We start from the raw sequence: 20,207 nt of genomic DNA, 5'->3' as shown, positions 1-20,207 counted from the left end.
ACGTGGTTCCTCAATCTAATATTTTGTATTTCATGTTCAGTTCAACAATTTCACATAACATTAACCCATCAATCGGCATGGCTCTGCTGCCGATGCATATCGCTAACCAGTGCCACACTTGCGCTAATTCTGTTTCTAAGCAGGACTTAAACCCACATTCACTTTTCTGAAAAGTCGCAAGAGGGATGAGAAAAATCACCGATTTGGCAATAGGCCTACAGACTACTTTTGAAAGTAAGCTTCTCTGGTTGAAGCAATTGTCAGTGGAAGCATTGAACACCAATGTGGAAATATAGAAGCCACAAACTAAATAAATGCCATAAAACAAAAATTATATACATTTATCAACCAGCCCTACTATGGTCTCACTCAGTCCTTAGGGAGGCTACTAGTCTTATTCATTTACACACCATTTATTATTTCATAATTTTATTTGCAAAGAGTACTCAGTATTAGCAAACTGTACAAACTTAAATAGCTTTTTTTTTTCCTTCTTGTTTTTCTTTTTTTTTTTAAACATCGCCGCGTTTTCTTCCCAATAACTCAGGAAAAATAATTATGACAATAATTAAAGCACATTGTTATCAGCTTCACAAACAGTGGTTGTTTGGCTTCGGGGACTTTCAAGTGCATGCACAAACAAAAGATTAAAAAAACAAAAACAAACGTAAGCATTTCGACAAATTATAAAATAAAATATGAATACAAGCCTTGGCATTTGGCGGGGACAAGTCAGCCGTTTTGGCCCAAAAGCTTTTCAGTTCGTCAGTGCAGTACCTTTCAAACAGCCCCTGCTAGGACGCTTCTTTAACAATTAACAACAAAAAAAAAGTCAATAAGAACGTCAGCGAAATGTAGTTACAATAATTGAATTGTAAGTTTAGAGCTGAAGAAGAAAATTACTTTACTAGCCAAGTAGAAGACGTAGCATAGCACGTCTTGAGCTAGCTAGCTCCGTGACATCCGGGTTTTTATTCCAAGAAGCGAATCAACTTCCGGGTCTTTCACCGAAGTATCATGTGTATTTTTTTTTTTTTTTTAGGTACGTGTGGGTTCACCCTGTAACGTCAATAAACTAAAATAATGTGATTAGCATCACTTTTTTTTCTCTTTATATTTCAAAATGGCTGTTAATTTGCCATTAAAGGTCTAATTATATGTCTATACACTTGACTAATAATCCTCATAGCTGATTGAACATAATAAATAATAGCAGCACTGGGAATAGTAGACAACTTTGGCTCCCGTTGAGTGTATATAAATAGTGCTTTGTTCCTCATTGGGGAAAAAAATGATAACCTTCATAATTATATATTCACATTTAACAAAATAAAACTCATAGTACTGTAACGTCTTAAAGGGCCGGTGACATATTTGTCTCACGTCCTGGTCATAATATAATGTCTGTGTAGGGCACAGGGTGAAAAGGGCACATTCACAGGAGTCCTTGGCAAAGCGATCAGAGGAGAAAAAAAGAAAAGAAAAAGGCAGCTATATGGGCGGAGGTCCATTGGTGTAGCGAAGCATGGGGTGGAAGGAGCGGGCAAAGTTGTTGGCGTGGTGGCAGCTGTAGTCCTCCTGGCTCATGGGCACCATGCAGGCCAGGGCGATGAGGAGCAGGAGGAGCAGATGCACGGGCAACGCTGCTCGCAGGACCCTCTGCATGAAGGACGGCTGCTTGGGCGAGGGGGAGGACGGCGACGAGACGCCGTCAGAAAGGTCAGAACGGGAGGAAACGCAGCCAGCGGCGCCGGTGGGTGACCTCCTGCGGCTGATAGGGAGGATACACAGAAAGAGGAGTCAAGCACTCGAGTGTTTGCAAAGCGTTACTGTGGGCCGTAAACTTGTTTCATTGGACGGATTTCTGCACCAAAATAACATTTTTCTCTTATCTCTTAAATACTTTGGACAGTTGATTTTAGTTAGGCTAATGACCACCCCACTGGGTACACCTGAGAGACAACACAATTAAGAGCTACCATTCTGCTCATTTCATTGAACACATAGTTTGCTGCATTGCGTCATGTTGGTGACCTTATACCGCGACACAAGAGGTAAAAGCCTTTAACAATACTTGGGCATCAGCAATTATCCTTAAATAGCCTTATGCTAATAATAATAGTGATTATTATTATTATTAATAGTTTCTTGCACTGGTCAAAGTTGTACACAAAAGACACACACACACACGCACACGTACACGTGACCACAAAGAAATAAAGCACAAGGCGTCACACATGGAAGAAGAGCCAGTGGGAGGAAGTTGTGTTTGAAAGTTCAATGTCATGCGTTCTTATTGTACAGATACAAGCAGCGGTAATGCTGTGTCTGTCTGGATAATTCCTCTTGTTAGTTGCCCATGAATCAGGAGGAGGAGGGACGGCGTGTTCTTACCGCTACCTTCAGCTCATCCACAAATGCAGGCACACGCTGTGACACGCGCCCATGATAGCGCAACATAGTGTCTTGCTCAATGTATCTTCAAATTGTTTTGCAAACAGTTGTCGGTCTGATTTAAAGGAGACATGGACAATTGGCTTTTTTCAAAGTTTGTGTACAAATAGTTCAAACTAGCTGGTTGTATCGTCTTCCCCAAATTATTTTTCAAAGGTCTTAGAGCCATTGTAATACGTCTAACAATGAGTTTATTACGTAGTTTAGCAGGCAGAAATGAATCTACATGCACTTACCTTTATGGCTGCCCAGCTCCTTCTGCACCAAAGCGTTACAATTATCCGTTTGTAACAGGCTTAACTCAAATGTAGCTAACCTAATTAGTTTCAATTGTTATTGTCTATAAAACATTGAGACTATAAATCTTGAGCCGACGTAATGCTGCACAACTCCTGAAGGGTGAGGGAAGAGTTGGGAGTTTTAATAATAACGTTTTTCTCGGCCTATTTACAACACTTTAAATTGGTTCATAATGTGTAAAAAAAATAACTGATTAAAATGGGGTTAAGTCCAATAATATTGAGATGTGAAAAAAAGATTAAATTGATACTTGCTCACTTTAACACGTTTTAAATTGTAAAATGATCAAAAATATTTCTCCTTTGATGTTAACTTTAGATACAAAAAATGCATGAGGAGTGAGGTTAAGATTTAGGAACATTTGAATGAAATCCAAAGGGGAGGGGAGTAAGGAAGAAGGAAAGGAGGTGGGAGTTAAAAGGGGAAACTAGACAGCTTATTGCGGCACATCCTCCTAAGAATGAGAGGAAACATTAAGGGAAACAAAACAAGTGAAAAATAGATGTTGCCATCCAGTTCGGGGGAGTGGGTGTGGGTGTGGGTGTGGGGGGGGGCATTGAGGACAAGCAGCAAAAGTGAAGCAGGGAAAGAAAACATTCAAAGGCGATAAGGGAAGAGAGCCTGACAGGAGGCTACTCCCCAATTGCTTACGAGCTGGTCACATGACCTCTAGAAAAAGCGAGACACCGTTGCAACGCCATTTTCCCAAATTGATCAAAACATGCGAAATGTAAGTCCATTTTTTTCTGATTTGCATTTTGGCTTCCATTATACGGTCTCGTCATTGTAGAGCTCAAGGAGGGGTGCTCAAGGTACCTGTGGCGCGGGCCGCTCTCGGGGGGTCCGGGTTGGGCCTGACTACTTTTGCCTCGGGGCTGAAGGGCGTAATGAGCAGGGAGGGAGGCGTCAAAAAAGAAAGAAAAAGAAATGTTTCAGTCAAGAGGCAAATGGGGACATAAAAGAACTTAAAAGTAAAGCCCAAAATTATTTCTGCAGAGAAACTAAACTATCATCAACAAAGCAGCAATGTAATAATCAATGATGTGATTGATTGGTTGGCAAGAAATCTGGCTTCTCAATTTCTGTTAACAGAAATTGTTGAACATGGTAACAAGTCATACTTTCAAAAAGAAAAGCCAGGTTTTCTTGTGCATTCGTTTGCTCGATCAACATGCTGAAAGCAGAATCTCAAAAAACAAAACAAGCAGGGAGCTCGAAAACAAAGTATTTACAGGTTTTCATTTAGGACAAAACAATGGAAAATAAAAATGTTGTGTTGCATGGATGAGAAGTATGCATTAGGGCCACACTCAAAAGACAAAAATAAAATTCTAAAAATAAACATTTGTACAATAAATTAGTTATTTTAAATTGCGAATTTATGAGAAAAAAGGTGTAATTTTCAAATTACGTAGGAGCCAATAATTCGTATTCATTGTAAGATATTTATGTCATAATTTAAAGAAAAAAATTTGACAAAAAATTAAAACGTACTACAAAATAAACAATAACATAATATGTAATACAAAATAAAGCTGTCTACAAGAAAAAAAAAGTAAAAACAAAAAAAGTTACGTAATTTCATGATTTTTTACCACAAAAGCGGGCACATATACTGTCATTTTATGTGATATTGCAGGAATGCATTCATAATATAATTTTCACGGATATCCACTTAAGTTGCACAAGAATAAAGCGATTATTATTTTGTGAGTTGAACTGCACTGTCCTGAGAAAAGAAGCGTAATTAAAAACTTAATGAGAATAAAGTCAGAGTTTTAATCATTTAAAAAAACAATCACCTAAATAAAAAATAAAAAAGCAATTTTTTCTTGCATTCACGCAACATTAGGCATGTTTTCTTGTCATTTGACTTTTTTTTTCTCTTTTCAGCATGGCCCTCATACTCCCTTGTTATGTTGCTTTGCAAGTGTCCTAATATCAAAAGATCCTCACCAATGGTCGCAAATTTTGAATGTTTGACTCTGACGCAGCAGAAACGGCAGAAAGAACTGGAGCAGCCGCACCAACAGCGGCGATGCCCGATTCGCCGGCAGACAGCGGTGAGAATTCCTGAAAATAATCAAGCACAAAAAGTTGTAAAACAGCAACAAGTGCAATGTTTCCATTTGAACGACAATGGCGGCGTTGTCTCCACCTGTTGCGTGCTCTCCAGTCGCTTCTGCAGCCCTTCCAGGTCGCCGTCGACCTCGCGCAGCAACAGACGCAACCTGTTCCAGATCACGTGCACCTTCTCCTGCGCCTCCAGACACTCTCCCGGGGAGTGGTGGAGCGGCACCGTCGCCGCCGCCGTGCTGACCAGCAGCTGAGCCGACAGCTCTTGGAGGGTCGAAACCTTCTGCTGCGAGTCCAGCAGCTCGCGCTTGATTTGCTGCGAGAGGATTTGGAAGAAGTTGTGCGTCAAAAAGTGTCAGCACTAAAATGGCGGAATGTGTTTATGAAAGTACCGTGAGTGTCCTGTGATGAGCTCGTAGCGCCTGCGAGTCCAGATTTGGAGGGATGGGCACCACCTCGTTCCTCCTGCGGTCGATGTTCTCCAACCACAGCAGCAGACCGTGACTCATCTCATGGAACTCCTGAGGGGAAACATTTTGTTGATCTATTTTTCTCGAGCAGTTGTCAAGAGTTTCCCTGCACTGTTTGGTTGCGTTGGTCCAGCACCTGGCACTGCATGAGCGCTCTCTGCAGCTCCTCCCTCCACTCCTCAAGTGAGGTGCCGAGGCGATCCCAGTGCGCGTTCATCTCCTTCAGAGCGTCCCGCAGCTCCCACGCCTCCTCGGAGTCGGGCTCCGACTGAAGGAAGCTGGCGCTGCTCAAATTGACGGACAGGACCTCTGACTTATGGGTGTCCATCCCCTTCTGAAGCTCCTGAGCGCCACACACACACACACACACACACACACACAAAAAAATCAGATTCAGAAAGATTTTCCTGATAGAGGTTTTTCATTTTTGACCACTAACCCTGAGCTTCTTGATCCTCTGCTGGATGGCGTGGATGTCCGTGCTGAGCTTCAGGCCTCGCAGCTGGCCCAGTTCGGCCTCGCAGCGGCCCAGCCACGCCCGCATGGTCTGCAGGTCCGAGATGAGCTTCTGCCACTGTTGCAGGTTCTGCTTGAGCTTGTGGTTGTCACTCAGAGACTGAGCCTGCAGCAGCTCCCAGCGCTCGATCACGCCTGCACGGAAGATACGTTTTTACACAGTTCTGGACTTGTGACAGTCCATTCTGTGACCAAGCTCATAACTTAATTTTGTTGTCTAATAAACCCCACTTCGTCGTGGGTTTCGGGTTTGCGATTTTTTGTTTTTGATTTGTGTCCAGTTAACTTTAATTTATGGTTTATTTTGGGTGTAATTCCACTATCACCCACTACATGGCAGCACCCGGTTGTGTTTACTGTGTAACATTTGAGTGAAAACAGGAAGTATTTCAAGCTCAGCCTTGTTTTTGCTGAAAAAAAGAAGAGATTATTGAATGTCTCAATTTTCTCCCATCCTGCTTTTTACGCCTACATCATTTTTAATATACCTCTTTAGGGATCATTATTGCTCTATAATGTGAGATGGTAAGTTTGTTAGTTTGGAAACGACTTTTGTTTACTGTAAGCACAGAGGGACTGCAATTTTTTACCCCCTTCCGACCTTCATTTTTTCTGCTGGGAAATTTTCTTTTCTTTTAACTGGTTTTGACTCTTTTCGCACAGAAGAACAACATGGAATTTTTTTTTTGGGGGGGGGGGGGATTATCTCTTGTTTTTATTTGTTATAGTGGACTCCAAGATAGCATGGCTGTAACGTGTTGTAAACTTGCCAAACTTATATGTAACATTTTTAACGTGAACATCATGCAAATTAACTTGTGATTGGTTAGCTAAGACCCAATCATGAACCAGAAGTGTTGACATTGTCCAAATTGTGCGTTTTTATTGGTTTAAACACACAAATATGTCATGTCCACTGCAACCATCTATGGGTCCGAAGGGGTTAAAAAAAACTTTTATGTTGGGGCTGGCTTTGTGAATGTGCGTATACAAACCTGCATTCTGACTGTCAGTGCTCGTCGGGTTGTTGAGTCCGGGCATTTCATCTTCGTCCTCCGTGAGCTCTCCCTCGGCTCTCTTAACCACATCTATGCTGCCGCGACACTCTCCCATCAGACGCATCTGCATCAACAATAAAGGATTTCAGCACAAACATTTTTTTGCACATTTGCATTGAAATACATTTTAATCAATAGCAGCGACTCACGTAGCCCATGTATGTGGAGTCAGCGTCGGGGCTGGAGCAGCTGGCTGCGTCCTCTCTGGCCTGAAGCTGGTACCGTGATGCGTCCAGAGCTTGGTCCAGTTGTCTGAGGCTGGCCTCCAGTTGTCCCGGATCGCCTGCACAAAAACCCGAGAGGGTGAAAACATGGAAACATCTCGAACTGAGCAGCATATTTTCGTCAAGCGTGTTGTACACAGACGGGATGCATGTATTAGTCTGAAATGTAGAGATTTGAGGTGAGGCAGGTTAAACATGGGTTGTGTGGACCTTCAACATGCAAAGGATTATTCTTAGCATGCTGATGGATATTATGGTGGACGGATGGGACGTGCAGCTGCCGTGCTGCCCCCTGAAGGGCTCTTGTTAGAAAAGCACGATTTAGTACGGAGTTGCTGGCGTGCGCGCCTGACTCATGCTGCGACATTCCTAATCAGTTCTGCGGTTCCTACCGGAGGAGGATTTCAATGTGTTCTCAGTCAGTTTTATATAGGCCTCCGGACTCTCGGGAATAACTACGTCTGAAGAGGAAAAACAAAACATTAGGTTTTTATCAAGTGGGTACAAATATGCTTCTGGAGAAAGTCTTGTCAGAGGAGTAAAAGCTGTTGTAGTCACAAAATGGGGGACTCAATCCATATTGTCTTCCATATTCACATTCTGTAGGTGTGGGCATGTGTCTCTATTCATACCACTAGAAAATTGCCACTGCTGTATACTGTAGTGGAAAAATATTGCCTTTGCTGGACAACAGCGACCCCTGTTGCCAGACAGTGTAATAACAGAACTCAATTAGAAGAAAAAAAACAATTAACCTGTCAGCACTGCAGTCGCCGTCCTCAGATACTCCTCTTCCTCCTGCCCTTGGCTCCTCCCCCTCTGGTTGCGACCCCCCGGGCTCTCCAGACCCCGACTCAGGTCGTAGTCATGGTCCCACTCCAGCGGGATGGAGTCCACGCTGGCCGGAGTGCCCCGGCCTGAGCGTTCCGCCCGAATGAGGGTGGCCGCCCCAGAGGCCGTGCGACTGGAGGTGCGAGGTGGCGTCGAGTCGCACCATTGCAGCTCGGACAGGTCAGCGGCGTCCTCCGTGTCGGAACCATACAGCTCGTCGTCCGCCAGCTGGGGGATGATGGAAAAATGTTACCAAGCGCTTTACAGTACCAAAGTACAAATATTTAAAAGTGAAGTCAACCCTAAAGAAAACAATCTTGACAATAATATATTCTATGCAGCCCCCCCCCCCCCCACCCCAAGTCTAAATACGATAATCTGGTTAAAGGGATAATTGAATCATTTGAGCTATTTTTCAGCAGTAAAAAGTTTATATTTTGTCCAGAATTAATTTGATAACTTCCCTATTTTTCATGTACAATTAATACCTTTTAATTTTTACACTTGCTGTCGATTGAAGATGACATCACCTGTGCTGAGGTCAGCAAACTGAGCCATGATTGGTCGTTAGCTTCTTCCTCAGCTCAGATGATGTCATCTTCAGTCGACAGCAAGTGGAGAAATTAGTTTTTAAAGGTATTAATGAAAAATGAAATGAAGTTATCAAATTAATTCTGAACAAATTATTAACTTTTTACTGCTGAAAATGGCTCAATGAGTCAAGTGTCCCTTTAATATTGCGATATATTTTATGTTAAATTATGTTATGTTATATATTACGAGTTAAGCAGCAAAATCCAGCAGTTTGTATCAATCTCAGAAGGCGGCCATTTTGCCACTTGCTGTCCAGTGAAAATGACATCAGAGTTGCTCAGGTCTCAGGTAACAACCAATCACAGCTCAGCTTCAGAAAACAGGTGAGCTGTGATTGGCCATTGCAACTGTGATGTCATCTTCAGTCGAAAGCAAGTGGCAAAAAAAAAAACGGCTGGATTTTGCTTTATAACTCATATTCCACAAATGTAATATTAATCAGTATGTCATGTTTAGACTAGTGAGGTCACATATAACATATTATTGTCAAGAAATGTTTAAGGGTTCCCCTTTAAGTACACTTGAGTAGTTAACCGTGGTTGACATTGTGATTAATTATAGTAACAAACTATAATAATAACTGAAGTATTTTTGTGTGGGATATTATATTTGTCTGTCCTGTTCAAAAAATGGCCGAATTGCTGGTATGTCACCATATGTGTCGCATGTACTCACAGGTAAACGCGTAAGCTTCTTGTAGTATCTGTTGACGCGTCCAAAAACCTCCTGGTAGTACCGCTGCAGCTCCTCCAGCTCCTCTTCGATCACAGCTGCATCCAGGGGTTCGCTCTTCTCAATCAGAGCGTCGCCCTGCCTGAACACCAGCTCGATCTTGCCCATGTTCAAGTGGATCTCCTGCTGGAATGCCTGAAGCCAACACAAACACACGTGACCCCCGTCAATACGCTCAGGGAGAAGCCAGGAATGATTTGTGTACTCACCCACACACACAAAAAAAAATATATATATATATAAAAAAATAAATAAATAAATAAAGAGCAATGATGATGACATTTCCGAATGAACAATACTGAGCTCTTTATAAAAGAAAAAGAAAAAAAAGAAAAAAGGAATGATTTGTGTTAAGCGCGTGGCTACCTTGAGCTGTTTAATCTTGGCCTGTACGTCGCACTCGGAAAAGTGCTCAATGTTGGTGAGCTGGAGGTCCATCTCGGTCAGCCACACCAGGATGCTGTCCCGAGCCGTTTCAAACTCCTCCCGCTGGTTGATGAAATGCTGCGGGAAACACAGCACACGAGCAGACTTTGGTTAACCTTTTGTTAAAAATACAGTTGTGAAAAAATGGGTGTGCGTTCGTTACCTTGAGACGCCGTAAGATGGCGGCCACCCTCTTCTGCAGGTTGTCCCACCTCCTGTTCCCATCGTGCACCATCTCCCTGAGACGGCATGACGCGTCAGTGCGGTTCTCGCGGGCCAGGCGGCGGTACTGCTTGTTGATCAGCTCCAGCTGCGTCAAGCACTCCTGCACTTGTCGTTGGAAAGCCTGTACACAAAAAAATAGGGGTCTATTAATTCTTTATTTAACTCTCCACATATGGGTGTAAAAAAAGTAAGTATTGTGCTTCAGAGCCAAAGCTCAGACATAAACATGACAGATGGCATGTCAGTCAGTTAGCACAGTGTGCGCACGTGCGCTACGAGTGACGGCCGCAGCTGAGCGGACCAGCTCAGATGAGTTTGCGTAACATGACCCTTCAATGTTTCCTCGATCTCGGAGAGGCTTCGCATTTTTTTTTTATCGTGCACAGAAAGTCTGACTTGAAACACTAACCTAAATACCAAGCCTGCCTACCTACTTATTAAACCCGAACTGTCGCTACCTGCATACTAACCCTACCTAACCTTTATGAAAGACAGATACTTAAAGTGCTCAGCAAAATATGAGTACGCCCCCTTCGAAAATTTTAAAAATTGTATTCAATATCTTAATGAGCATGAGAAAATGATGACAAAATCTTTACTGTAGAATATGCGCTTAACTCGCAACATGAAAATAAGGTTGATAATACAAAACAAAATCATCAGTTTAATCAAATAAACTCATGCAAAAAAATTAATAGATCCCACAACAAAAGGGTTACTTTTATAGAAAGCAACTAGGGATGTAAAAATAGCGGCAATATCGTGATATTAAATCTGCAACAATATCGTCGTCGTCATGTCGACATCCGTTAAAAAGGTCAGTTGATTTCCATTTGTGTAGTTCTAGCACCCTCTGGTGGTTAGTTTTTTAGTGCCGTTTATTTTTCATAAGACATGTTTTGGCCCTTCTATGTTTAAAATCCACGCTAATGATCAGATGAAGTGATACGTAATATGCTTGTGAACCGAGTCAATATGTGGAGGAACTCAATGTGTGCTTGCATTAGCAAACAAGTGCCTCAATATTAAGTGTATGTACAAAAGCACAATATTATGTGTTTTTTTTGTATGAGCTCATTTTTTCAATTTTTTACAATATTGTCAACCTCAACACAATATCGTGATCATTAGCGTTTCGTGATGTTTGGATATCATTACATCCCTAAGAGCAACATGTCTGCTAGGCATGGAATGAACAACTTGTCCGTCTTTTTCTCGGGGTCTACTTATTTGTACAAAATGTTCTCTAATAAATGAGTTAAGAAAACTACTTCTTTTGTGTGTGTACTAATGAACAAATAAATATTGCTTGCAATCATTATCTCACATTTGTGGGAGTATTTTGAAGTATAGCATGCAAATAAACCAACCTCAAACTTTTTAAGCTCCTCCTTGGCAACAGTGTAGAGGACTCCAGAAGAGTTGGGCATAGCTGCTGTTGTCTCCGAAGTCTTCAACCACTCCTCAAAGCGGGAATAATCATCCAAAAACTTCTGCCACAACCTCCAAGTCTCCTCAATCCTACACAGAAGAAGCACATGATTGCATTGTATCAACAACAACGTCGCTATTGTCCATTTTTATTTCTGTGTTAGCTCATTCAAAACACCAACTTGAGCCTCCTCTCCATGGACATGGCGCAGATGTTCCTCCAGCGTCGGTCCAGGCCCCTGGTGGCCTGCTGGATGGAATCGCACTCGGTCTCGGTGGAGCAGGCGTCGCAGTCGTGAAGCAGCACCTCGCACAGGTTCAACACAGATGCCACGCCCGTGCTGTGCCTCTCAATGTCCTTTTGCAAATCCTGGAGGGGGAAAAAAAACACAGTGTGCCTGTTAGGCTCATGTTTGCATACAGCTAAAAAGTCTTTAATGAAAAACTCGTTTTGGTTTGTGTATCAAGCTATGATTTCCTCATGTGCTTCATTCAGAACAGCAGAGTGGAACTAATATCAGTACTATCTGGAACACCAATAGTTTTGTACTGTAATGCAAGGCAATTTTTATTTTATTTTTTGTATTTTTTTTTTTTTTTACAAAATCAGTAGACTGAGTAGTGAACCTTGTGGAACACCACTGTAGAACCACCAATGTACAGGGCGTCATTTTATGGCGTTTTGTTTCACCTGCTGCTGGTTGAGCTTCCTGTGGACCTCCTGCTCGTCACACGTGTCGTACACAATGGGCCTGGACAGCTCCGACTCGATGTGAGCCAGCCACGTGCGCAGGCTGCTCATGTTTTTCTCCAACTGCTGCACGGCCACCAGGGTCTCCCGCAACTTCTTCACCCTGACGAAAGGAAATGACGCAAGAGGGAATGAGTCATAGAACATCTGGAGACACCGTCATGCAAAATGTTACAAATAACGCTCACGCGCCTCTTAAAATCACATTTTTAATACAGTAGACAATTATGTCAATATTTTCTATAGTTTGACGGCAATTTTTTGAGTGTTGAAATTAGGGGCGTCAGGTGATTATAATTTTTTAATCATAATTAATCGCATTAATTGAATAGTTAACTCACAATTAATTGCAAATTTTATATGTTTCAATGAAATATTTTTTCTAAGTTTTCATACTCTTATGACCAGAAAAGTGGAAAAAAATATTAAACTAATAGAAATATGGCAGCATCTTTTAGTCATTGATAGAGTAATTTCATAATAATTCAAACAATTGAGTTAAAATTAAAAATATGTACTTTACTGTAAAAAACAAGTGTGATATTGATTTGTGTTTGGTCATTTTTCTGCCACTGGATGGCATAATTGCATTTGGAAGACATTGGTGACAGCTCAGTGCATTTTTCTTTTCATATTAAGAGCCATCACGAAGTAACTTGTGAAATTCTGCACACTTTTAAATTGTAAAATACAACTTAACACCAGTGTCCACAAATTATATGCATTAATATTACATTTATTACTGCTAAATTTTGACGTGGACATGTCTTCTACATTGCGACTGGAATTCCCCCAGTACAGGCTTTCCAAATAAGGGGCGGTCATTAATCGTTGAAATCAATCACGTTGAAAAAATGAGCGACATAAAAATTTTTACTCAAAATGTATGCACTAATTTTGACACCCCTAGTTGAAATACATGTAAAGTGTGTTTTAGTTTATAGATATTAAAAAATCCAAACCAAATTGACAAATGTTCACCTATTGCAAGAAGGTCTGGTACATATACCATATGGATGTTCATTGTACTGCACTAAATGCTCGGCAATGCGATCCACAATGTGCAAAACTGTCAACATTTCGCGAAACGTATGACAGACACCTCACAAATCAATGTGACATCTCGCCAAAAAAAACACTTGATATAAATAAAGGTGAAGGTGACATTATTAAATATGTCACCCAGGCCTTCGCTTGCCACTTAGTACTTGTGTTCTCAACCTTCATTCAAATAGTACTGACCCGTCTAGTATCTTCTGGCTTACAATATAGTGTAGTCAGATGACAAATAGTACAAATTCCTATGTCATTCCTAGTCATCGCCACGTTCACTTTGACCTAGTAACACACAAACAACCTTCCGATGGACTGTAATATAATCTTTCCAATTATTCCACAAAGGCAATATTGTACTGAATAAAAAAAAAAGGTTAGCTGCAGCCATATTAAATAAAAAATAAAAAAAGAGTCCCACAACCCTTATCCCTAACTCAAACATTAACATCACCACTAAAGTCCACTCCAAATGCACACAGCAACAACTTTGCAGATAAGCTAATGGAGGTTGGTTGCCCTGCCTGGTGACATCGCAGTCGCAGTGGGGCAGATCCTCGCCCGGGCCGTCTGCCATCTTCTCCGTCCCTAAGTCCAAAACCATGGGGGTGCAAGATTCCCCCAGAGTTCATTCAGCAAGGAAGCGTTACTCCTCGTCTGAGTGCAAACCGCCTTCTCTTTCGTCTCCGTGTGTGGGGACTTTCGCCCGCAGAGTTTATGCTGTAAGGGGGTTGGGGTCGGGTTGGGCGGGGGCAGCTGGTGTTGTGTTGTGAGGTGGCACAAGTGTGACTTATCAACTGTTGTGCTCCAATGTTTAAAAAAAATAAAAAAAAAGGAAAGGAAAAAAAGAAGTGTGTGTTGAAGGTTGGGGGGGGCGGTTAGAGTGACAAGTACTGCTGTTTCTAAATATGGACTTACAGTCAGAGGCATGTGCTAAGGAGGTGGACCGAAACATACGCACCAAACACACACGACGAGCAAAGGCTGCAGAAGCCATGCAAAATAAGGACGCTGCAAAAGTACAGAAAATTGGCATAGCGCAAAACATTTTGCAGTAGCAAATGGCACAGGGAAGAGATTGCAGTAATTGCTTCAAAGTTAATATCCCGGTGATGCGTCACTTGAATGAAGTAGACGACAATGAGAGCGCAGCTGTCTGTGTGAGGTCAGAGTGCCCTCCCCCCTGCTTCCCTCCAGAGGACAACAGCCGGATGGCGGTGGTGGAAAACCGGGGAGGGATTCCAGGGTTATACTTATTAAACGGGACTGAATCAAAGAATGTTATTTTTTGCAATTATCATTTTATAATTATATATTGGTAAAGAATGGAACGCAGGGGCAGCAAGATACCAACAACAAAACAGCAGAGGCTCCAGAATTTAACCCTGTGGAACACCTTACGTTCCGTCGCACATGTGAATTCATATTGCACATATTCGTCCGACCACTGTCTTTTTTTTTTTCGCTCAACATACTATGAAGGCATTATATAATCAACAAAAATATAAGAGCAACACTTTAGTTTTTGCTCTCATTTTGTTAGGGATGAACTCAACAATCTAAAACTTCTTCCACATGCACAATATCACCTTTTCTCAAATATTAAATCCGTGATAGTGAGCACTTCTTTGCCGAGATAATACGTCACACCTCACAGGTGTGCCATATCAAGATGCTGATCTGGAGTGGCGCTGTAGCGCAGCCGCAGGGAGTTAACGGAAAGCGTAGAAGAAGAATCATCGAAGAAGACGGACACTTTAAAAAAAAAAACTTTATTGCAATCTACAGAACAAACATGGCTTTGCATGTATCAAAAACACAGGAGAAGTGACAATGGCGGGTGATTCAAGTACAACACCACTTGTTGAACGTGGGAATAAAGAAGCAAAATATTTTGCTGCAAAAGCATAAGAACGACTATGACACGGCTAGCCGCCATTGTTGTTTTGGCGCATACGTCATCAATCTGCGACTATTACGTCACCGCTGGAGGAGTATCCTGCATAAGGTCAAGCTCCGAAACCGCGCCGTCATCTGGACGAACGGCTTAAACGGTAAAAAACTTGTGAGGATACATTGAAACTGGCTTTCGTGTGGCTGTGGCCTAAGGCACACCTGTGCACCGATCATGGTGTCTAATCAGCATCTTGATATGGCACACCTGTGAGGTGGGACGGATTATCTCGGCAAAAGAGAAGTGCTCACTATTACAGATTTTGACTGGTTTGTGAACAATATTTGAGAGAAATGGTGATATTGTGTATGTGAAACAAGTTTTAGATCTTTTGAGTTCATCTCATAAAAAATGAGAGCAAAAACAAAACTTTTGCGTTTATATTTTTGTTGAATATAATAATAACCCCTGAGGAGGACTCATCGAACCCAGGTTATTAAGAAAAACCTTTGTAAAGTGAATTAAATGTCAGGTGAAAAAAAAAAATTATAATGAAATTTTCCCAACTCTTATTTTAATAATCCTATTACATTTTTATGATAATAATGGCTTTCAGACCCGACTATAGGTTTCACCCACCTGGCTGCAATAAGGTCGAGGAGGTGCGTCCAGCGCTCGTTGACTTTATTGAGTTTGTGTTGTATGTCGGCTGCTTTGCTGTCCTGGCTGGCCTGGGCCAAGCGCTCTCCCATGAGCTGCAGCTGCTGCTTGTTCTCTTGAGCCACGCTGATTTCTTCCTGGTAATCCTGGTGGAGAGTCAGCAGCAAGTTCACACATGAGGATGAGGAGGATGAGGAGGAGGAGGATGCGACCGTTTATGCACATGGAAGCCGCGCGCCGGGATCACCTTGCGCAGCTTTTCGATCATCTCCTCGATGCTGATGTCTCCATTTTGAGAGACTTTGCTCTCCATCTGCGTCAGCCACTCGCACAGCTCCTTGTTCTTCTCATTGAACACGGCCCACTCGTTTAACTTCTCGCTTAACTGCTGCCTGCGCAGGGACAACTGAAAACGCAAAAAGGCAGAAAGAGACAATGCAATCAAATCAAGGCACAAGACATGCAAACAGGCGAGGAGAAGGATTTGGAATTGTAGTTGCAAGACGGACTGAAAGGGTTGGGGATGGAAAACCAGCTTGCAGTGGTTTATATTTAAATTTACGATAAGAGTGGCTAAAAAAACAATCTGGTTCTAATAATGTCACCTCAAATTAAACTGCTTAGTGAATGACATGACAAAAACATGTCAAAACTTCAATATTTTAAAAATTACATACAAACTCAATTCAAATTTGAAAAACAAGTTATTTTTTAAACTCAGCCTAAAAATAATAGTGGATGAGTATATATACATTTTTAATAGGGATAAGCGAGTACCGATACCAGGTATCGGTATCAGTATCAATGCTGATACCATTTAAGGTTATTGGTTTTTGTAGTACTTGAACAATTGGAACATGAAAAAAAATAAAATAATAATAATAATATATATATATATATATATATATATAAATAATAAAATAAAAAATAAAAATAACAGTATATAAAATTGCCATCAATTTCATGCAATCTAAAAGGGGGAAAATGCTAAACTGGGATATATTGGTCTTTAAAATTTGTCATTTTAGGGGGTATCAGGATTTGGTATCGGTGACTAAAGAGTTGAGTACTCAAACTGGTATCGGTCTAAAAAAAAGTGGTATCGAATAGCGCTAATTTTTAACATCAAGAATCTAATTATGTAGAATAAATAACTATATTTAAAAAAATACTTTTAAAGAATAATCCCTTTTAACATATCTTTAAATTAATGTATAAGTATTATTTTTAAAAGCAATTTAATAGAGCAATATTAAATACAATTTTGAAAAACATTTTACTAAAGAAGAATAATTCTATAATTGTAATATCTTTTTAAAACAAGGGTTTATTTAGGCTTAAAAAAATATATATTATTTTTAATATCTTTATTAACTTTAACGTTAATATTTTAATTTAGAACAAGAACAATTAAAAGGTTGCTTAATTAAAACAGAGGTACGTTTACCTGGTGGCACACTTCCTCCCACTGGCGCTGGAGAAGCTGGAGCCGCTCCTGGAGTAGCGTGATGTCATCGCTGCCGACCACGCCCACCAAGGCGTCCCTCAGGAGGAACAAGGAAGTGAGGTCATCGCTCCAGCCCTCCACGCTGTTCTCCAGCTCCTGTGTGCACATGACATGATGAGGACGAGAAAAGCACACTTTTCACCTGCACCGCTCAAAGCCTTTCTGACATCAACATTCAGTTAAGAAGTGGTAAAATGGCGTTGCTAATATCCCAGCTACCGCCTAACAGAGGCAGCATCACCTTGCATCCTCTCCGCTTCCTCCGTCACTGTGATACAAAAAATACATAAAATGTATGCATCCACACACCCCCACTTGCTCTCTGCGCATGCACTCCCTCTTCTCCTTGGCTCCTTTTCACCCTGCCCCCTCTTCTTTCTCTCCTCTCTAAACTCCTCCCCCATCAGGCCGAGGACGTGTGATGCATGAAAAATGAAGACAGGTCATAGAATAATCCCTGCAACTGTTAACAACTGCAATGGGCTGGGCCTGCTCTAACCTCCTTGGGATTCACTCGGGGAAAAAAAATATTTTGCCGCATGATTATTAATAATAATGATATGCTGCATCTTCACCTTGCATCTCATCTGCTCGGCATGCAGCTCGTCATGATGGTCGGGCAGCGGCGGCGACAGCTTCCTTTTGAAGGCCCTCAGTTTCTCCAGCGAGGCGTCGATTCCTTTCTCGCATCGCTCCCAATTCTACGCACCGAACGGCACATAAAAGCAAAGATGAGAAGTGCAGAACAGTCACAGCGGGCAGGGAACACTGCGCTCCAATGGGCGCGGGCTATTTTTAGAGCGTGGATAGAAGGGTATCAAAGGGATGAAACAGGATCATATTTGGCAAGGAATGTCGCAACCAAGTAGAAGTCAGACCAGCAGACGCAACGTTGTGTATGCACGCACAGTCAAATTATTTCAGAATTAGTATATTGAGCTCCTAAAGTTATTTGTATTGTTTTCCATCATTTTGATCAGAATATTTTGGATTATTACTTTCTTGGTTATGTAATTTGGTCACATTCATAATTACAATCTGATAATAGCCCCAGTGCTTCTCAATTATTTTTTGCTACGCCCCCACAACTCTCTGCCGTGACTATATATAGTATCATTTGTCTATAAAATACATTTAAAGTCCACCTCTGCGGAGGAGCAAATACTACTTGCGCACCCACAATAAGAGCACCACAGCCACCTACTGTAGTGGATGTGCAATTACACTTATTCCAGTACAGCAAAAATTGCAATTATGACTTGATTATTTATATTTATAATTGCTTGGTCTATATTATTATTATTGCTATATTATCATTATTATTATTATAATACTTAAAACTTTCCCTTATTTTTGTGTGACTATCTCACCCCAAATTATCACTTTGTTTGACTAGTTCTTCTAAAATTATACCTTCTTTTTCTATTACTTTTTTTTCAACATTGTTTTAAAATATTATCTTGTAATATCGTTTTCCTTTTGCCAATTTATGCAATTCTAAATGTGTAATTTTATTTTATTTTATTAAAATTTTTATTTTATAATTTCGCATGATTTTTAATTCTAAAATTCCAACTTTATTTTCTGCAATATTGCAACTTTTTCCTCACAATTATATAATATAATATTATTGTCAATGTATTTCCAGCACTTTTCTAGTTTGGTAGAAGAACAGTGCTTAGCTAAAAAGACAAATCAAAATCAAAACGTCAATTTGCCGACCTTGAGAAGAGCACGCAGCTCCTTCCTCTGCTGGTCCAGGCGGTGGTGTGCGTGCCTCCACCTCTCTTGAATCTCCATCAGCTCCGTCTGCAGCGTGGACTCTGCCCCGGCGTCGGCCGACAGCAGTAAACTCCGGCCCGCCTCTACCGTCACGATGTAGCCTCCCTGCTGCGTCTGGAGTACGCGCTCGCGCAGCTGCAGGAGCCGGGACAGGGAGAGTGGACCGAGGGGGTAGAGGTTAACTAAGGGAGTCTACGGTTGGTTCGAGATGGGGTGGAGGTTTGACAGCGAGACGGTTAGACTTACACAAGACATTGGCTAGAAACGTAAAATGTGCTAATATGACTTTCATCTTATTGGCTGGCATCTAGTGTTAAGTAAGTTTTTCTAAAAACCTCCATATTCTCAAAGCATACTTGTATCTGATCCAGCAGGTTCCTGGCCTGCTGAAGAGCGACAGGTTCTCCTCCGGCGTGATGCACGTCCAGCTCGCGAGAAGCATCCTGGAGCCAGCGCAGCAGGTTTTCCGACATTTCGTGGTAGCTGTGCCACTGATGGAGCAGACTGTCGATGATGCCCCTGCGCTGTTGGGCGCGTCTCACCACGCCCTGCCACTGATTGGCCAGCAAGGCCAGCTTCACACTGAAGTCATCTCTGTTGGCGCATTACCACAGAAAAATACATTATTATGGTTATTATAATTCATTTTACACAATATTATATATGTATTAGGGGTGTGAATTGCGTAGTACCTGGCGATTCGATTCGTATCCCAATTCATAGGTCACGATTCGATTCAATACCGATTAGTCCCGATACGAATCTATAAATTGATTATTGCGATTTTTCTTAAAACTGAAATTTAGAAAATACTAATCAGTAAACTTTTTACATGTACACTGTAAGATTTGTATGAAAATGTATTTATCTGAAAATTCAGGTTGCAGTCTGTTTCATGTTTGAGCAGCACTGAAATAAAATATTAAGGCTTAATGTTCCATTAATATAACATTCTTCCATGCTTAATGTGTAAATCCTAACCCTAAGTAAGACGTTTTGTTGAATTTTCCCATAAAAAAATTATGTTTAAAAATCGATTCGGCTGCATATTGAATCGATTTGAGGATTGCACGCTATAATGTCGCGATATATTACCGAATCGATTTTTTCTAACCCCCCTAATATATCTATATATATATATATTTTTATATATATATATATATATATATATATAAATATATAAATATATATATATATATATATAAATATATAAATATATATAT

The 20,207-nt window shown here is 41.1% G+C and overlaps 2 protein-coding genes across 4 annotated transcripts in view; both read right to left on the bottom strand.

The window, feature by feature from the left end:
* Window positions 1–805, bottom strand: part of zbtb2b (zinc finger and BTB domain containing 2b) — a 34,602-nt gene extending 33,797 nt beyond the window's left edge. The window contains exon 1 of the mRNA XM_086061108.1: window positions 711–805. The gene's annotated coding sequence lies outside the window, so the exon portion shown is untranslated. The remainder of the gene's footprint in view (window positions 1–710) is intronic.
* syne1a (spectrin repeat containing, nuclear envelope 1a) overlaps window positions 413–20,207 on the bottom strand; it is a 111,819-nt gene continuing 92,024 nt past the window's right edge. For 2 of the 3 annotated variants that reach the window (XM_086061104.1, XM_086061105.1), the window contains 23 exons: window positions 19,341–19,578; window positions 18,925–19,119; window positions 17,778–17,903; window positions 17,143–17,298; window positions 15,943–16,101; window positions 15,675–15,841; window positions 12,029–12,191; window positions 11,520–11,707; window positions 11,277–11,427; window positions 9,845–10,027; window positions 9,622–9,759; window positions 9,199–9,390; window positions 7,854–8,157; window positions 7,491–7,559; window positions 7,024–7,157; window positions 6,812–6,938; window positions 5,740–5,951; window positions 5,437–5,643; window positions 5,223–5,351; window positions 4,913–5,146; window positions 4,711–4,827; window positions 3,571–3,629; window positions 1,021–1,771 (listed from right to left, as the gene is read on the bottom strand). In XM_086061104.1, coding sequence (XP_085917230.1) covers window positions 1,492–1,771; window positions 3,571–3,629; window positions 4,711–4,827; window positions 4,913–5,146; window positions 5,223–5,351; window positions 5,437–5,643; window positions 5,740–5,951; window positions 6,812–6,938; window positions 7,024–7,157; window positions 7,491–7,559; window positions 7,854–8,157; window positions 9,199–9,390; window positions 9,622–9,759; window positions 9,845–10,027; window positions 11,277–11,427; window positions 11,520–11,707; window positions 12,029–12,191; window positions 15,675–15,841; window positions 15,943–16,101; window positions 17,143–17,298; window positions 17,778–17,903; window positions 18,925–19,119; window positions 19,341–19,578 — 3,928 coding nt within the window. In that variant the 3' untranslated portion in view covers window positions 1,021–1,491. Of the gene's footprint in view, window positions 1,772–3,570; window positions 3,630–4,710; window positions 4,828–4,912; window positions 5,147–5,222; window positions 5,352–5,436; window positions 5,644–5,739; window positions 5,952–6,811; window positions 6,939–7,023; window positions 7,158–7,490; window positions 7,560–7,853; window positions 8,158–9,198; window positions 9,391–9,621; window positions 9,760–9,844; window positions 10,028–11,276; window positions 11,428–11,519; window positions 11,708–12,028; window positions 12,192–15,674; window positions 15,842–15,942; window positions 16,102–17,142; window positions 17,299–17,777; window positions 17,904–18,924; window positions 19,177–19,340; window positions 19,579–20,207 lie in introns of all 3 variants that reach the window. The other variant, XM_086061103.1, reaches the window with a different exon arrangement.

Source organism: Leptonotus elevatus, chromosome 18 (assembly GCF_054856555.1).
Source record: "Leptonotus elevatus isolate MCC_2025b chromosome 18, RoL_Lele_1.0, whole genome shotgun sequence".
In the NCBI taxonomy this organism is placed as follows: Eukaryota; Metazoa; Chordata; class Actinopteri; order Syngnathiformes; family Syngnathidae; genus Leptonotus; species Leptonotus elevatus.
This window is presented reverse-complemented; position numbering and strand designations above follow the sequence as displayed.